This window comes from Paramormyrops kingsleyae, chromosome 10 (genome assembly GCF_048594095.1).
Source record: "Paramormyrops kingsleyae isolate MSU_618 chromosome 10, PKINGS_0.4, whole genome shotgun sequence".
NCBI lineage: Eukaryota > Metazoa > Chordata > Actinopteri > Osteoglossiformes > Mormyridae > Paramormyrops > Paramormyrops kingsleyae.
In genome coordinates this window covers 29,532,872-29,551,537 of record NC_132806.1, presented here as the reverse complement: position 1 = coordinate 29,551,537, position 18,666 = coordinate 29,532,872, and the positions used below count along the sequence as shown (strand labels likewise).

General features: G+C 43.1%; 1 protein-coding gene across 1 annotated transcript; it reads right to left on the bottom strand.

Moving 5' to 3' along the window:
* Positions 1-1,364: 1,364 nt before the first annotated feature.
* Positions 1,365-13,881, bottom strand: LOC111852980 (protein cornichon homolog 2). The gene is made up of 7 exons (XM_023829374.2): positions 12,594-13,881; positions 11,626-11,822; positions 8,729-8,797; positions 8,043-8,090; positions 6,497-6,609; positions 5,090-5,233; positions 1,365-4,373 (listed from the first exon to the last, which is right to left on the bottom strand). The coding sequence occupies exons 2-7, from the start codon at positions 11,704-11,706 to the stop codon at positions 4,346-4,348; spliced, it is 483 nt and encodes a 160-aa protein (XP_023685142.1). The 5' UTR covers positions 11,707-11,822; positions 12,594-13,881; the 3' UTR covers positions 1,365-4,345.
* Positions 13,882-18,666: the final 4,785 nt, after the last annotated feature.

The window sequence follows — 18,666 nt, the reverse complement described above, 5'->3', positions numbered from 1 at the left end:
GGAACTGTAGCAGCTTGGATCGAAAACTGGTTTACAGACAGGAAGCAGCAGATAGTTAATAGAGGCACAATGTCATAGAGGGCCTGCGTTCATAGTGGGGTACCGCAGGGTTCAATTTTAGGACCACTATTGTTCCTAATTTACATTCATGATATTGACACCAATACATGCAGTAGACTGGTTAAATTTGCAGACGACAGCAAGGTGGGTGGTGTAGCAGATACTGAACTAGCAGCACAGAGGCTACAATGGGATCTTGATTTAATTAGCGACTGGGCTGATACCTGGCAGATGAAATTTAACACAGATAAATGTAAAGTACTCCATGCAGGAAGCAGAAATATAAAGTACAGATATTTTATGGGACCTACTGAAATAAAGGTAGCTGATTATGAGAAAGACCTTGGTGTGTATGTTGATGGTTCCATGTTCCATTCTCACCAGTGTGGGGAAGCAATAAAAAAGGCCAATAGAATGTTGGGTTATATCTCTAGGTGTGTGGAGTTTAAGTCAAGGGAGGTGATGCTACGATTATACAATTCCTTGGTAAGACCCAACCTAGAATATTGTGTGCAGGTTTGGTCACCATACCTTAAAAAGGACATTGCTGCCTTAGAAAAGGTGCAACGGAGGGCTATGAGAATGATTCCTGGTCTTAGAGGAATGTCTTATGAGGAGAGGTTAGCTGAGCTGAATCTGTTCAGCCTCGCGCAAAGGAGACTAAGGGCGGACATGATCCAGGTATGTAAGATTCTAACAGGTATGGGTGCAGTTCAGCCAAATGGCTACTTCAATATTAGTTTAAATACCAGAACTCGTGGCCATAGGTGGAAATTAGCGGGAGAACATTTTAAAATTAATTTGAGAAAGCACTTCTTTACACAGCGTGCAAGTTTAGCGGAAGCTAATACCCTGGGTTCCTTTAAATCAGAGCTAGATAAGATTTTAACAGCTCTGAGCTATTAGTTAAGTTCTCCCCAAACGAGCTTGATGCAGCTGGGCCTCACCTCAGCTTGTCTGGACTCAAAGTGGAACATTTTTAACGTCATTACTGTGTTGCCGTTGTTTTGAAGTTCCAGAGCTGCTTTTGATTTGTCTATTTTTTCACATTCACGGCGGCTCCTTGTATGTTTTCATTATAGTCTCTAGAAAGAGTGTTTTGGTGGGATGTGTGTTTTCTTTATGAAATGCTTGATGGAGTGGGGGCCTCTGAACTGGGTTCATGTCCTTGAGCATTAAGACACAAACACAGGGCCTGTTTGTGCGGTGTGTGTGGGGGGGGGGGGGCTATTAATCACACCATCGTATCATCATCGTCATTTTTAAAGTACACACACAACACATTGAGACACCGCAGCCCAGAGTTGCCTATTTGCTATTTTATTATAATATCAAGGCTTATGAATGACTTCTGTATACATTACAGTGGTTCCTATTGCGTTACAATATCCTATCAGTTCAAAATACAAACTGATAACAACAACAGTAGCATATAGTGACTTGTATTATTTGATAGAAAAGACCATTACAAAGAGTCTTCTACTTTAGCAAAGTGACATGAGGTCCTGCCCCCCCTCCCCCCCCCACCTTTTGTGCTTCTCTGATTGTCCTTGACTGACGTGTGTTGTCCAGGAATGCACAACAAAGTACAGTCATACACAAGTGGCCCACAATGTTAATAGAAAACATTTGGTTAGTGCCAAAAACACTAGAAAGATTCAAGAAACGTTACCATGGTTTCTGCTAATTGAAAAAAAAAAAAGAAACCGGCACCATTATACTAACAATCTGAACATCACCTCTTCTGCCCATCCTGTGCATTAAGCAGTGAATGCTTTGATAAGCTTTATTCAATAAAAAATGAAAAATACCTTGAACATACTTTCAGTCGTACATTCTGCTGCATTACACTAATATATTTTATTGTTACACGTATGTCATCTGTTCTGTCATCAGTTATAACTATAAGCACAGTAAGTGTTATTGAAACGGAATAGTATCTTGAGTGATACTAAACTTCACTGTAGAGGCAGCCTCTTCGCACGTGAACTGTTTAATTTGCCTCCTGAAATGTAAATGACACGCCTCTTAATCCCGTTAATACATTTTCTGCGCCACCATTGGAATAAGCCTCGGGACTCTGAACTCTTCATCTGAAATATCTACACAGAGAGCAGCCGCGTTTCTGATTTCAAAGCGTACCAAGGCCGTCATCGTTTTCTGGCAAACAAACGATTTTCATTTCATCATCCTAGCAGGAGGGCTCTTCCTCCCAGCTTTGGAATAGTGTCAAAGATGAAATTGGAATAGCATTAAAAGCGGACATCTGGGACTGAGAAAGGTCAGGAGAGGCTGTTTCTATGCAGCCCACCATCTTAACGGCGTAACTGCTGTCTGGACGACCAGCTCCCGTACAGAGACGACCTGCCATTCTGTCACAGCCTGGCCTGCTGCCCGTGAAGAAGCAGTGCTTCGTCTGCTGCCCGTGAAGAAGCAGTGCTTCGTCTGCTGCCCGTGAAGAAGCAGTGCTTCTTCTGCTTCACTATGGACGGAAGGCCAAGGCGCACACCACCATGGCAAACACTGTGTACAGACTTATGGATACTCTCACAAAATCACACAGTCTACTCATCTGCTTTCGATAGTACGTTAACGACTGTGTAACTGTTATTTACAACATGTGATCTGAATTGCTTGAGAATAGTAAAACAGTGTCTGTACATAATCTAAAATTGAAGTAGAAAGCCATAAAACTGTACTTTTATGCTGTGAATTAAGTATCACTATGGTGCATGTTCAGGTCTCTAAAAATTGTAGTTGTGCGAGATGTTCACTGTGTCGACTAATTATTGAGTAAGGCATGAAAAACTAAACAAAGCCAATGAGCTACAAGTGTATATATCACGCTGTGCAAAATGAACCAGTCTGGAAGGCTCTGCTAGCCCGTGACAGCTGCACCTGCAAAGACGATCGCCAAGCCTCACTTCCAGATGGCTGTTATTGTCTTGCTTTGTGGTCGTGTTTCAGAGATTCAGTCAGCATGGCTTTTTAAATAGGTTAGTTCGAAGTTCATTGGTGTGGGCCTCGGATATTTCGGCCGGTTCTGGTTTCAGAGTTTGGCCCAAATATAGGTTTCCTTAGAATCCGGTATTTTCCACAGTAAAGAATTGATAGCCCATTCCCATCGCATGGCTTATACATTCAAGTCGGCAGGAGGCGACAGTGCAGTCGGAACAAGCGTACTGCACCGTCCCGTCCTCTAAATGTCCGCACGGCTGCACACCACCCCACAATCCTGTGAGGAGTACTGTAAGTCACTGGATTCCGAGCTGCCCACTGTAAACATCGGTCAGAGGTATCAGTAACACCAGTTAGTGAAGAGGTCCTGGCTATAGGTGGGAATTACCTCCCATTCCAAGAAGCACTTGATGGAGTGAGGAGAATGTCAGTACTGGTACAAAGTGGTGATGAGGACCTGAGTGGACAATGACTAGTGGTTATGCCCCCACGCCCAACCCACCCCAAACCCCACCACTCACCACCCCTCACTCCATGGGAGGCCACACGGGCCGCTGGGCCAATCCGCAGCACGATTATTAGATTTGTCTTGCCCGTTGAAAACGCAGTGTGTGTGAAAGCTGTTAGGGTTTCTGGAACAGGACGGTTCCTAATGTAATTTTCATCCACCGAAGGCTCTGCGCATTTAGAGAATTAGAAAACAATTTCTAGTGTACAGAAGAGGCTGCTGAACAAAGCAGTGATGCCTATTAATGCATTAATTAGAATCTTATCATTCTGTATCGCTGGATCCATCCCAAAGCCGCTCCAATCTTTTTCCTTGTGTTCTCTGGCGTCCAGGGAATTTGAGAGGCCGAATTTCCACCATCATCAGACTGAGCCGCCAGTCCCGGCTGCCGCCGCCATCTGTCGTCGGTGCGGAGGAACGTGGATGTGCTTTCCCAGTTATTGTTTGGTTTGATTTTTCTCGCTACCGTTTTACACCGTCGGCCTGTTATCTGGCCTCATGTTGTGCTGCCCGCTTTCCTCGATCGCGTTCCACAATCCTGACTCAAACTCTGGGATCTTCCTCTCCCTGCTCTCCACACCGTGGCCTCCTCTCTGCTGTCCGTTTTCACAGTGGCGACGTCTCTGTGCTTGGAAAAGTTCCGCCCGCATTCATTTGTTCGGTCCTCCTCAGAAATGTGCCCCCTCCCCCCCCCCCCGGCTGTTTTGCCGAGAGGAGGAGAGTGAGCTACGTGGCGTCCTGGGATGGAGTGATGAGATGTAGTGGAAAGGAGAGCAATGTGTCAGACGCTCTCTGGATCTCCGCCTTTGTCTTCCCAGGTTAGAAGCTCACCAAGGTGTATACCATGCTGAAAGAGTTTAGAAAATCACACATAGGCAGGAAATCGTATTAGAAAATTAGCACAGTAGTTATGTATTTGTTCTACGTGCGCCATATTATCATTGCAAACAGTAGCATGTTTACCTGGACTACGTAAATGATATTTTCTTGTTATATTTCCTGTGCCTTGGTCTCCTAGACCAATATTATATCTGTGTTATTGTGCACACGGTAATAATCCTGCTCAATATTATTTTTCTCTGAGAATAAATAACCATCTTTTGGGAGTATAACTCTGGCAGGAACTTCTTCCATTTACTTCTGATTTCCCATATTTCCCACACACATATGACAGCACTGGCTGTGCGAACCTTGTTTATTTAACTTGTGTATTTTTATTTGCTAATCTAACAGCGGTACCAGGGTATCTTTGCCGAACTGAGGACGGATCCATGCCATATTTCCCCAAAAAATGCTCCAATTATGCTTCTGTATTAAATGTTATAACCCATATTTAGAGCTTTAAAGTCCAGCATTTTCTGATGAATGGGATACACATCGATGTATAAGTACATCAGCAAATACACTACAGCAAAATTACACATACAGGAAGTGACATCACGTTCTAAACCCACAGGCATCAATATGGAGCTGGTTCCCCCTTTCTTACATATATTGTAACTTCATAATAATGAGTGAAGCACAGTGCTGATAGTGTTGATAATACCACAGGCTGCCACTGACCTGTACAGGTAATAGAAGAAGGAGAGCAGGTAGAATCCCAGCTTGCACCAGGACTCCTTCTGGCAGTAGTTCAGGATGTCTGCATTCATGATGCTCACTGGGTCGTACATGACCTCTGAGCCATCAGCTGGCCGGTGGAAATACCTACGGCAGGGCAGGGACAGGGTCAGCATGATGCACCTCAGATGGGTGCACCAGCCATCATCATCATCATCATCATCATCAACAGTATCATCATCAACAGCATCATCATTCATCATCATCTGGTTGCACTGGCGTGTGGTGCTGAGTGCAGTGTGTATTCTGCAGGACAGAGTACCTCCACAGCTGGTTGCACTGGCGTGTGGTGCTCAGTGCAGTGTGTATTCTGCAGGACAGAGTACCTCCACAGCTGGTTGTACTGGCGTGTGGTGCTGAGTGCAGTGTGTATTCTGCAGGACAGAGTACCTCCACAGCTGGTTGTACTGGCGTGTGGTGCTGAGTGCAGTGTGTATTCTGCAGGACAGAGTACCTCCACAGCTGGTTGTACTGGCGTGTGGTGCTGAGTGCAGTGTGTATTCTGCAGGACAGAGTACCTCCACAGCTGGTTGTACTGGCGTGTGGTGCTGAGTGCAGTGTGTATTCTGCAGGACAGAGTACCTCCACAGCTGGTTGCACTGGCGTGTGGTGCTGAGTGCAGTGTGTATTCTGCAGGACAGAGTACCTCCACAGCTGGTTGTACTGGCGTGTGGTGCTGAGTGCAGTGTGTATTCTGCAGGACAGAGTACCTCCACAGCTGGTTGCACTGGCGTGTGGTGCTCAGTGCAGTGTGTATTCTGCAGGACAGAGTACTTCCACAGCTGGTTGCACTGGCGTGTGGTGCTGAGTGCAGTGTGTATTCTGCAGGACAGAGTACCTCCACAGCTGGTTGCACTGGCGTGTGGTGCTCAGTGCAGTGTGTATTCTGCAGAACAGAGTACCTCCACAGCTGGTTGCACTGGCGTGTGGTGCTGAGTGCAGTGTGTATTCTGCAGGACAGAGTACCTCCACAGCTGGTTGCACTGGCGTGTGGTGCTGAGTGCAGTGTGTATTCTGCAGGACAGAGTACCTCCACAGCTGGTTGCACTGGCGTGTGGTGCTGAGTGCAGTGTGTATTCTGCAGGACAGAGTACCTCCACAGCTGGTTGTACTGGCGTGTGGTGCTGAGTGCAGTGTGTATTCTGCAGGACAGAGTACCTCCACAGCTGGTTGCACTGGCGTGTGGCGCTGAGTGCAGTGTGTATTCTGCAGGACAGAGTACCTCCACAGCTGGTTGCACTGGCGTGTGGTGCTGAGTGCAGTGTGTATTCTGCAGGACAGAGTACCTCCACAGCTGGTTGTACTGGCGTGTGGTGCTGAGTGCAGTGTGTATTCTGCAGGACAGAGTACCTCCACAGGTGGTAGAAAAGCAGGGGGATGTTGAGGCCCAGGGTCACCCACTCTGCTGCACACATGAACATCAGGCAGAAGAGCCCATGGATGCAGTACTCAGGGACCACCAGCTACAGGCAAAACGTTACTGTTACGCCACCTGCAATGTGAGGACTACATACAGCACTGTGCAAAAGCCTTATGCAGTCAAAGAAAATGATGTTTAAATCATCTTCATGTTGATGCAAATCAATGATATAATGTCTGTCAAGGTATGTCAGCTTCCTTCTAGGGAGTTTTTCCTTGCCACTGTCGCCTCTGGCTTGCTCACTGGGGGCTTTGGGCAGGGATAATGTGAAGCGCTTTGAGACAATGTAATGCTGTAAAAATATGCTATACAAATACAATTGAATTGAAATGAATTGAACAGCCATAACAAAACTGCTCCTTCAGTCAGCCCAGTATTTGCAGAAACCATCCAAAAAGACCAATTTATTCTTTGACTTGATCACTACCCCACCTTGTTTGGCTAAACAAAACCTCATCAAGTTATTTAACTAATTAAGTTAATTAATTGAGCCGATGGTGAAATTTAATGAATTCATGGAATGACTAAGGTGTCCCTGAGGAGAGGTTTGGGAACTGAAGCGGTGTTCATCTAGCCATCCAGCAAGATATCAGTAACATTTTGGAGAACAGAATAAATTTTTGTTTATTTTTTTATTGTGGTACTGTTAATTTCCATATGTTCTAATGTTAAATTATTTTTTTTCTGAGCAAATATACACTTTCTACTGAGATAAATAGCCCCCTTTCCTTTGACTACACGAGACTTTTGCACAGTACTGACCTTACACAACAAAGCACCACACATACAATAAAACATACAAAGGTCACTTGATTACATTCATGTATGTCCCACACATGCAGGTTAATGTCATACAGCCACTGTCAGACACACTGACTTTTTGGCACATTAAAGAATGTTCAGACACAGAACACCAAACGGTAATTTACTTGTAAAATTGCAAAAAACCCATTTAAAGACCAGACCTTTGACTGGGCACAGATGTAATATTTCTCTTTCTTTTTCCTTTTCCCCCCATAGTCTGGTTATTTCTCTTCCACTTTGTCTCTCGCCCTCCGCCACTTAGCTGTAAGTGGCCTCAGTCTGTTGCCAAAGCAGCCCCAGTGTATACAACAGTAAAAGCTACAGATGGGCCATTCACTGCGATTATTGTTGGATTGTAACGCTTTCACTGCACTGCAAAACCCGCAGCCTGATCCAAACACTAGGGGGCTGGAGAAGAACCGGTTCCTTTCGGCGGAGAGCAGCGGAGGCCGAACACAGGTGCAGAAGGAATGTGAATCAATCTGTCACAGCTCTCAAAATAGATTCTGATAGAAGGCCAGTCAGACCTTTACCCCTCCCCCAAGCACCCCCCCCCCAGCTCCTGCAGGTTGCTGGGTGAGCTCCTTATACCTGAAATCTATTGGTTTCTTGTTACACAACCCCCAACCCCAGGTAAGTAATGCAATCGAAACAAACAAGAAAATAACTTACGGTTCGTAGCAGGTTACAGATTCGTTCAACATTCTTTATCCTTTCCCTCTAAATAAAGAAGGAAAAGATAAGCTGAGAGTTTTGAGAACTAAATAGTACTTAATAATCACTCTCTTCGGTAGATATTGTTCATGTTATCCAGTCATTTACCATGTAAAATTGTCTTTTTTATGGTAATTATTATAAAAGCATTCTGTTAAATGAACTCTATGAGACAACACTATTTTTAAAGGACGAGTATTTTCAGTCATATTAGTGAGTGGTTAGCTAAAACAACTATGGTTGAAAAGCAAATTGTAACTAATCAGATACTACAAATTAAAAAAAATGTAACGTAAAAATGCATTACCATATAATCTTTGTAACAGAGTTTCAATGATAATTCTGAATCCTGTATGCTAATAAATGTCAGCTCTGACTCTGGTAGTTTGCGGTGTATAACTAATATCACTCCATGTAGCTTTGAATTCATTTGCCTCGGGCTAAATAATAACAGATGCTACTGATTTAGATGTGAAATCTATTTATAGCTTCAAAACTCACGATCCATGGGTACACCTGTGCTAATGAAATGTAATTTATGTTCCGATAATCTGATTTACAGTGATTTGGTTGGCGCGTGCCCATCAAGCAGACAATGTAGAACAGTGTTAATGAGGACCAGGGAGAAAGGACAATAGCCTTACTGCTCTGGTGGGGTTGCTCTGGTCGATGGGATTCTTGAAGTCTTGCCGGAGATCGTCAAAGGCAATAATCTACAGAAAGAGAAAGAGCAGCCCAGCAGTTCACTGATACAAGGAATTAATCAAACGGTTCGCCCTGTGAGAAGCAGGCATGCCAACCCCCAGAGGGTTAAGCTAATTCCATTACTACAAAGTCATATATTTCCAGAATGATAATGCAGAAGGGTTGGCGTATCACGGTTAATATCTTCCTGACAGTGTGCAGCCTTTGTTTTTCTCACTTAGGTAAAATTGTGGATGACTAATGTTTTCCAGTTCTAACACTGCATTGTTCTGATGCTGCCTGTCCCGGATTTAAGACGACAACGGTTTTGTGCTGATTTGATCAGCCAGTTCTGCTCTTTGCCGCCATCACACGCCAGGGCACCACTGGCATGGAGACACCAAAGAACGTCCCTCTGGAATATTAGGAAGTACCGCCCCACGGTCTCTCATTCCTCGTGACCGGCTGTCACAGAGATGCTAATGCTGCCACCATCTTTGGCCTGGCAGCTAATCTGGCGCAGAATTCGCACTTGACTTTTGTGTACATTTGTTTATCTCACTTAGTACCACCATAATTAAAAGTTTATCTGTTTTCAGGGTGCCATAATGATTGAAATCCAATAAAAAAAACTATAAATAACTTCTAAATGACAGCACATTGGTGAAACATGGCCATTCCAAGCAGAGAAGAATAGGATGGATTTCAGGCAATACGCCACTTTTTCATTCCATGAACAGCGAATCTCCCCACAGGTTTCTGGAATTCTGTTTCACGGGGCTACGTATTATTACAAATCTGTCCATTTCTTTTACATATTCCTCATTCACTCGCATCACTTTACTGTATACTTCTGCTCTCTTTCTCCATCGCTCTCATGGTGTAAACAGATGCGGTTGCCATAGTGACCAGATGAGCACTTAAGCAGGTGCCATGGTAACTATGAAGCGAACACGCAGTCCTATTGCACAAGAGCTTCACAGTGGAGGAACCATTATGTTTATCTCTTGATTAGGCTGAGTTATGTTCACACAAACTCATGGTGCCTAACAATGACTGTGCAGATATTCCTGCATTATGCAGCTGCTTGCAGAAAGTATTTTGTGAGTTATTAGCTTGCAAACTGTGACTATTTCCATGCAGATATGTCTTTTTAAGAGGAAACATGCTTCATGCATTCTATTTGTGCTTAAAAAAACACTGAAAAATTGTCTGATGTCCTAAGACCTTACAGCGTCAATGGAGACTGAGCCATAAAAAGCCATGATTCTAGTCTAAAAGCCATTCCAGTATAAGGAATCTGCAGCTGGCCAAGGGAGTCATCGTATGTTTGTGTTGAATATCAATCAATGAATTGATTGTACTAATCATACAGTCCCATACAAGTCCTAAGTCTTATTTTCATTATCGTTGGATAACATACATTGACAAAAACACCCACTTCATCATTGCTCATATGCTGATGATGTGAACTTAGATTTGCAGCCTGTCCGCCTCACTTTGCCAAGGCTCCGTCTTAAAATGCCTTGAAACCTCTTTATGCTTCACTGACACACACCATTGCGTCAGTCCATCACCATGGCGCTTATTAAATTCCATTACTCATTTTGTTATTAATTTCTTTGCACCCTGTTACATTTCACTGAGGGAGCTCTCTTGCTTTACAAGGTGATTTTAGTTTGCTATTAAAGAACACAGACAACACTTTAGTTGGGGCACAAATAATATAGTGTTATACTATTACTTATGTATTAACCACAAACTAAGTCTTAGTCACATACTGATCTTATGATAATTTATCATTAATGAATAATGATGCATGTTGTATCTCAAGCAGTTACTACATTTGTTACTATATCTGTTATTTCTGTAAATCTTTGTGAATCACTGAAGGAACTACTGAAGAAAAAAATCCATGAATAACAAGTGAAATACTGATCTCATGTTTGTTCATCATTAATGAATCGTGACACATCTTTATCTCAAGTTGCGACTATATTTGTTCATGATTTACACTTCAGTAGTAACAGAGGTACTACTAAGTATTTGTGACCCATCAATACAGTATTACCAGAACAGAAATTATACTTCTCAAATGCCTGAGTTTCTGGTTTTAAGTGTCTCACCATGTTTGTCGTCGCGGCATTTGGACCGATGCCCAATGAATAGAAAGTGGCCAGGAGAAGCTTCCCATTGTGTTCATGACGCTATTACATCCTCCTCCACAGTTGACCTTGGGGTCTTTTTACCTGCCATCATTTTCTCCCCATGCAATCAGTATTTGTACCTTGGGCATTCACTTGTACCTTGGGCATTCACTTGTACCTGGGCATTCACTGGAAGCTCAGCCTGGCTGTGCTAAATCCTAGTCGACTTTTTGACAGCATGCATGTTGTAATGTGCTGTACACACTTGCTGTAGTGTGCAAATGCCTCACTTGTATGCTGCTTTGGACAAAAGTGTCTGCTTAAAAGTGCAAAATGTAAATGTAAATGAAGATTTTTTTGTGCTTTTCATAGTAATACAATAGATAAAACATGTAATGGCTTCAAGCTTTATTATTTGTAGGCCCTTTTCTGTATTTATACATTTATACAGATTTTTAAGAATCTTTAGACACCTGGTCAGTATCTAAGTAAAATGCCCAGTTGGAAATGTGTTATTTCCTCTCCACTCAATCAAATGAAAGTCTCATTTAAATAATAACTTTAAACACCTGCCAACCGAGGTTATAACTTTCCACAACGGGGAGGTGTGTAAGGGTGTACGTACCTATGCGTACATACGTGTCCGTACGCGTGCAGGTAAGCACACCCGCGTGCATGCGTGTCGGGGGCCGAACGAGAGCAGCACTCACGTGCCAGATGACGATGAAGATGAGAGCAGCGCAGAGCACCAGCGTGAGCATGTAGCAGAAAGCGGCGAAGGTGAACGCCATGGCGACGCGCTGCCGCTCCCCCGGGCGGCGGCGTCGCTCTCGGCCCCCCGGCGCGCCTCCTCCCTCCGCTCGCTTTATGCTCTTCCTGGCGTTTCTGTCTCTTTACCACTCGTCGTCTTGCAGAAGGACAGAGAGAAACGAAGGAGTAGTGATGGGTTCTCGTCCTTTCGCGGCTCTTTCACTCGCCGTGTCACGCACTTCGTCGCCTTTCAGGGTGTTTATATGATGCTCTTTTTATTTGCTTTTGTCCTTAATCGCCTTTTATCCCTTTTTCGCTCTTAACTTTCTCCGTCTCTACGCATCACAGTTACTTCGTCACGCCCAGCGTTTCCCCCGCTTTATCATTTCGTAAAGTTGCGTTTCTTTCTCATAAACAGCTAAATAAGGGTTAGAGGCAAAACTAATTTTTGACATAAAATTATGCGTTCAAATATATTAAATAAAAATTGCAGAAACTTTGTGTTTGACTAAATGAAAAATTTCACCGTTAAAGTCGCCTGTCAGAACACAGATTATGATTAAAAGTAAAATTTAAAAAAAAATCAGGAAAATGATTGCATTGTAATGGTGCTGCATTATTATAGCACAGATCCATAAGGAAAATCAATAGTAATCACATGAGTAATATTCATTCATAATTACTTTAGACACGCCATTAGCTTGAAATCACTTTTTCATTATTCTGGGAGTTTAAAGATTTTTCACTAATGTTATACATAGCTGCAGATACAATAATAATAACAATAATAATAATAATAATAATGTTAATGCTCCACAATGTCAAGCGACTTATTGGCTAATACCTACATTGTTTCACAGCTCTGCATGAGGTGATGCTAACAATATATGATTATTGTATTACAGAGTTAATGTTAATATAAATGTACCTGTATTTTTGCCAGACTAAGCCAGTGAGCCGTTTTACACTCTCTTCAAATAGCATTTAACACCATCCAGAACATTTCTCCTCTTCTTTTTTTCTCTCTCTCCCCCTCTCACTTTCTCTCCTGCAGTCGCTTCCATCCACTGCCTGATCTGTCACTTTTGTAAACACGGTGTAAGCGACGGATGAAGATGGGAGGGAGGGACCATATGCTTTGGAGGAAAATGAATTCCTGTTTTTGTTCTGATTGTGTTTTCCTGACAGATATATTGAGCCCTATGTCTCTCTTTTTAAAAAACGGCATCTGAAAATTAGCACATTGAAGGAGTTCCCCTTCAGTCCTCCTGATTCTCATCCTACTTTGAACTTCTCACTTTCATGCTGTGGTCTCTCCTTCCTCAGAAAACTGCAGTTTGATAAGACAGACCTAGAAATGTCCTCCTCTCCCTCTGTTTCTTTCCGTCTCCGTCTCTCGCTATGGACTCAGACGTCCCTCTCGTCCTCCGTGTAGTATCCACGCACATTCAACAGTCTCTGTCTTTCTGACACACTCCTGCTTTCTTTTATCCGCTCGTTGTATTCGGGCGTTCCTTGCAGTAGGTTGGGGGGCGATGAGGGGTGGGGGGACCTGGGATGTCCAAGGCTGGTCCTCTCGCTTTTTTCTTGGACTTCCTCGCTAGTCTCTCTCCCCACTGCCTCTCATCACGTTGTCACTCATATCATCTCCCTCTGCTGCTATTCCACCGTCTTTTGAAGGCAGATGAAAGGCTACTGGAATGACTGCTCTCTCCCTCTCTCTCTCTCTCTCCCTCCCTCCCTCTATCGGTGTGCCAGTCTGCTCGTTGTGGGTGCATGCGCGTGTGCGTGTGTGTGTGTGTGTGTGTGTCCGTGTCCCAGCTTCCCTCACAGCACCCCCTCTTTCCTTTTAGAGTGTTTTGTTCACCATTTTGTTTTGAATCAGTCCTCTTCGTCTTGTCATAACTCTTCTCCTTTTCCCTCTAGAATTCACTTCCTCGCTGTCTCATCATTGCCCTGATTCCCTCTGTCTTTAGTCGCTGTCCGGGCCGCCCCCTCTTCGTTAATTCTCTATTTTCCTCTCTGTTTATCGCCGCTTTCTTTCCTCTGACAAGCTCCAACACTTTCGCCCGAAACCAGGCGTAAATACAGGGTACGTCAGAAGTTGAAGCGCAGAACGAAAATGCTTGTTTTGAGGACTTGACAGCCTTGCCTTCATCCACGTTGTTCTTCTCTAAATGCCTGGCTCCTCACAGGAGCCGTTTACCAGACGAACCACAGATGTTTCACATTCATTGTTGCACGCAGGGTGTCATTTATACAGCCACTTGCACCCGTATCATTGTGCAATTAATTCAGAGAGGAAAACCTGCCCATCTATTTTCTGTGGCTACTCATCAGTAATGAGTGATGGGACAAGTGCAGGATTTGAGGTGTCACAGAGAACCTGAACACACCTGGTTCAGATCTGAGGTTTCATTCAAACTGCATCAGGAAACCAATATGTTTGGGGGACTCCAACTCAGACCAGACAGACCAAGCCTGAACCAGCAATCATGGGGAAGCAAGGGAATGATGCTGCTCTGAAATGGCGACTTTAAATCTAATGAAAACAGCAACGAAAGTCACATTTAATTTTCTTACATAATACTGTGGTATTACCACAATGACGAGCACTCTAAAACTCACTTAGAATCTCCTTTCTAGTTTAATTCACTAATGATGTTTTTTTTCCTTCATTAACCATTGAGTATAACAGCAATTGCAAGCATGCACACACAAACAAACGGGATTTAAATCAGCAGGATGAAAATGACAGTCATCCTGAACGTCACACACTGAACCCCCCACAAGCACCCGAAACCCCTCCGCACGTTACAGCTCCTCATTGATACCACAGGTCATCTTTACTTCAAATGTTACTCACTTCCTAATTAAGTCAGTATGCACCTTCTGGCAGTCAGGCCCACTGTAATGACCTTTAAAATGAAGATCCTCTGAAGGGGAATGAATGCAATTTTTAAAAGCGTCACATCAACAGGGACTGCATTGATGGTGCCCATGAGAACAGCTGAAGGTTATTAAGAGAAAGGTAGTAAACGACCGTTTTGTGAAACCTGGCATCACAGCAAACCCAGAACGCATGTAATTGCTGTTCTTCCTGAGAAAGCAATAAGGGACACGTATGTGGCTGCATGTTTGATCATCATTCATAGCGGCACAGTGCCCCCTGGTGGGCGTCAGCCTTCGCAGCGGCATTTAGGAAATTTATGATTCAATACCAGAGTGTGCACGCATATTTGTGAACACATATGTTTGACACATGAGCTCCTGGTATAGCAGTGAGAGAGTGGATTTCCCATTAGACTTAAAAAACCGGGCCAGGATTTTAAGTCTAGAATAAAATGCAGAGAGAAAGTACTTTCACTCTGGACGGATGACAGGGGAGAATAGAACATGAACAGTTCTGTGGTATCTTGTAGGACTAGAACTGCTTGCTGATGTCACTGCACTGTGACCTCTAATGGCTGAAAGCGGTCCCTGTCAAAACAAGATAACTGCGGACATCAGTAAGCAAGGCTAAGTCAACAAGGCTAAGTCAACAAGTACTGATAATGGAATATCATTTTAATAAAACATATACAATGAGTTGCATTTGTTCTGGATTGAATTGTTCTAGTATATCATGAGCTCCTATTGATTTATCTATTACAAATTTCAAATTGGTTACACCTCTATATGGACAATATTCAGATGAAAGCATAGTAGAACATGCATTAAAAGAAAGCCTTTACTTACAGCGTTGTATGAGGTCTGACAATGTTTTATAGAAGAACAAGCATTTGAATTAAAATAAGTATTTTTTTTTTGAGGATGACAGCTGCTAAGTGTGATTTTGTCTTTCCGGCTGTCATTGTCTGTCACACACCTCAGCATTGCGAGACAGTGTCACAGGGCAGTTTGTTGTGAAACGCGGCATTAATCTGCCGCAAAGTCTTTATTCTGCCATGGTGCACATTTTTAATAACTACTCAGTGGTCAGGAACAGAACAAGAGAACAGGAGGGCTGCGGAGAATTCCACAGAGCATCACAGTTTCTTTGCCGATATGAGACCATCGCTCTGCTGGGATCTCCAGAACGGAGCATCAGGATCGGTGGCCTTGGGGCAGCCGTGCCGAACCCCGCCCACAATCTGGACTCTGCTCACCCCCACCAACAACCCTCCCCACCCACTAAGATTAGACAGTCACAGAGGAAGATTATTAAACAGCTTTTGCAAAAAAGGGTAAAAAAAAATACTGAATTCTTTCAGGATGCGGAAGGCGGCCCTACAAGAAAAAACAAGACACAAAGAATTGGGGTCGGTTTCGGGCCATGGGGTAGAATTAGTTCCACTTTTCACTTCTAAAAAGAGTCAGTACTACTGCAGCTTACAAGAAAAGAGAAATTCAGACAGGAACAAGCACCTTTGGAATTACTAACAGAGATTCCTGCCCTGTATCTCATTGGAGGCCAATAAACCGCAATTTCCAACATTCAGAACGAGTGAAGTTTGCATACTGTTAATTAGCTGGAGCTGGAACAAATTAATTTATGCTGAGTCCTTAGGAAAGGTCTGCCTTTAGCCCCCGTTTTGTCAGTCTGAAATTGAAATAAGCAGGTCTGGCAAACAAGCTTTTAAAACAGAGCCATCCAAATCCTCACAATTATTTACAAAGAGAAATTAAACAGAAAGTAGCGGACAACCATGTCAAATGGGGTAAATATTCATGGAAAGGTAGTTTGAAAGAGAAAAAGATGGAGTGAAGGTAAATACAGAGGGTGAGGATGAGTGTGTGGGTGGAGATGGTGGTAGAAGATCTTTTAGTTATTAAGAACATAAGAACATAAGAAATTTACAAACGAGAGGAGGCCATTCGGCCCATCAAGCTCATTTGGGGAGAACTTAACTAATAGCTCAGAGTTGTTAAAATCTTATCTAGCTCTGATTTAAAGGAACCCATGGTCTTAGCTTCCATTACACTAGCAGGAAGACTATTCCATACTCTAACTACACGCTGTGTAAAGAAGTGCTTCCTCAAATTTGTTTTAAAATGTTCTCCCGCTAATTTCCACTTATGGCCACGAGTTCTAGTATTTAGACTAATATTGAAATAGTCATTTGGCTGAACAGCATCCAGACCCGTCAGAATCTTATAGACCTGAAACATATCCCCCCTTAGTCTCCTTTGCTCAAGGCTAAACAGATTCAGTTCCGCTAACCTCTCCTCATAAGACATTCCTCTAAGACCAGGAATCATTCTCGTAGCTCTTCGTTGCACCTTTTCTAAGGCAGCAATGTCCTTCTTGAGGTATGGTGACCAAACCTGCACACAGTATTCTAGGTGGGGTCTTACCAAGGAATTATATAAGTGTAACATCACCTCCCTTGACTTAAACTCCACACACCTAGAGACATTCTATTGGCCTTTTTTATTGCTTCCCCACACTGGCGAGAGTGGGACATGGAAGCATCAACATACATACCTAGATCTTTCCCGTAATCAGCTACCTTTATTTCAGTGGAACCCATAAAATATCTGTACTTTATATTTCTGCTCCCTGCATGGATTACCTTACATTTATCTGTGTTAAATTTCATCTGCCAAGTATCAGCCCATTCGCTAATTAAATCCAGATCCCTTTGAAGCCTCTCTGCTGCTAGATCAGTATCTGCTACACCGCCCACCTTGGTGTCGTCTGCAAATTTAACCAGTTTACTGTATGTATTTGTGTCAATATCATTAATGTAAATTAGGAACAATAGTGGTCCTAAAATTGAACCCTGCGGTACCCCACTATGAACGGAGGCCCACTGTGACATTGTGCCTCTAATAACTACTCGCTGCTTCCTGTCAGTTAGCCAGTTTTTGATCCAAGCTACCACAGTTCCTAAAATCCCTGCAGCTTTAAGCTTTAGCAAGAGCCGTTTGTGGGGGACAACATCAAAGGCCTTCTGGAAATCTAAGTAAATCACATCATAGGCCTTTTTGTGATCAATTTCACTTGTAGCTTCCTCAAAGAACTCAAGTAGATTCGTTAAGCAGGATCTACCTCTCCTAAATCCATGTTGGCTATCCTTTATAATGTTATTTGCATCTAGGTAATCTACCATTTTCACTTTCACTTTTGTGACCTGTTAAGGTACAATCGCTATGTGTGATCCCAGTTGAACAACCACTTAATGGCTTTGAGAAATGGATGAACTTAAACTGTACTTAAAATTAGCAGAATCTGTCTGTGAATTTAACTGACTGTAACTGGAGGAGTAAGTTGCTGACATCTTATGGAAATACATTGTCTTTTATGAATGCAAACAGTCAATCAATTATGTTATACTATTCTGCATTTTACACATAATATAATAGGATGGGATTAAATAACTTATGCCATATATTCTGGGGGGGGGGTGTTTTTCATATCAGCACTTGTCCTTTAGCCTTTTCCAGTCCGTGCCTATTTGCTTTATGTGCTTTCTTTCCACCCCACTGAAACTATGAGTTTGCTGTGTCTTGCAATAAAGCGATACAACACTGTAGTTTTTATGTGCGTGCAAAAGCTTTTCTTACTGTGATTGCATTGATAAGAGTGTCCTAATCTTGTCTCAATAAGAAGACCAAAGTCTACACCTTAATAAAAACTAATTGGCAGCACACATCATTGGTTGGGGTATGTGTCAGCTTTGGGATTCTGTGACTCTGATTAATAGTGGTCTTTGATGCTGCCATCTAGTGGTCACATCTTCCATAGCAAGACACCAGCCTAATTGTAACATACACTGGAATACTTCTAACACACACTGATCAGCCATAACATTAAACCCACTGACTAAGAGGTTATCGCGTTACAAAGGCACCTGTCAGGGTGCCACTATATATTATGCAAGTGAACAATTAGTTCTTGATACTGACGTGTTGGAAGCCTGAAAAACGGGCAAGTATAAGGATCTGAGCAACTTTGACAAGGGCCAAATTGTGATAGATGGACGACTGGGTCAGAGCATCTCAAAAACAGCAGGTCT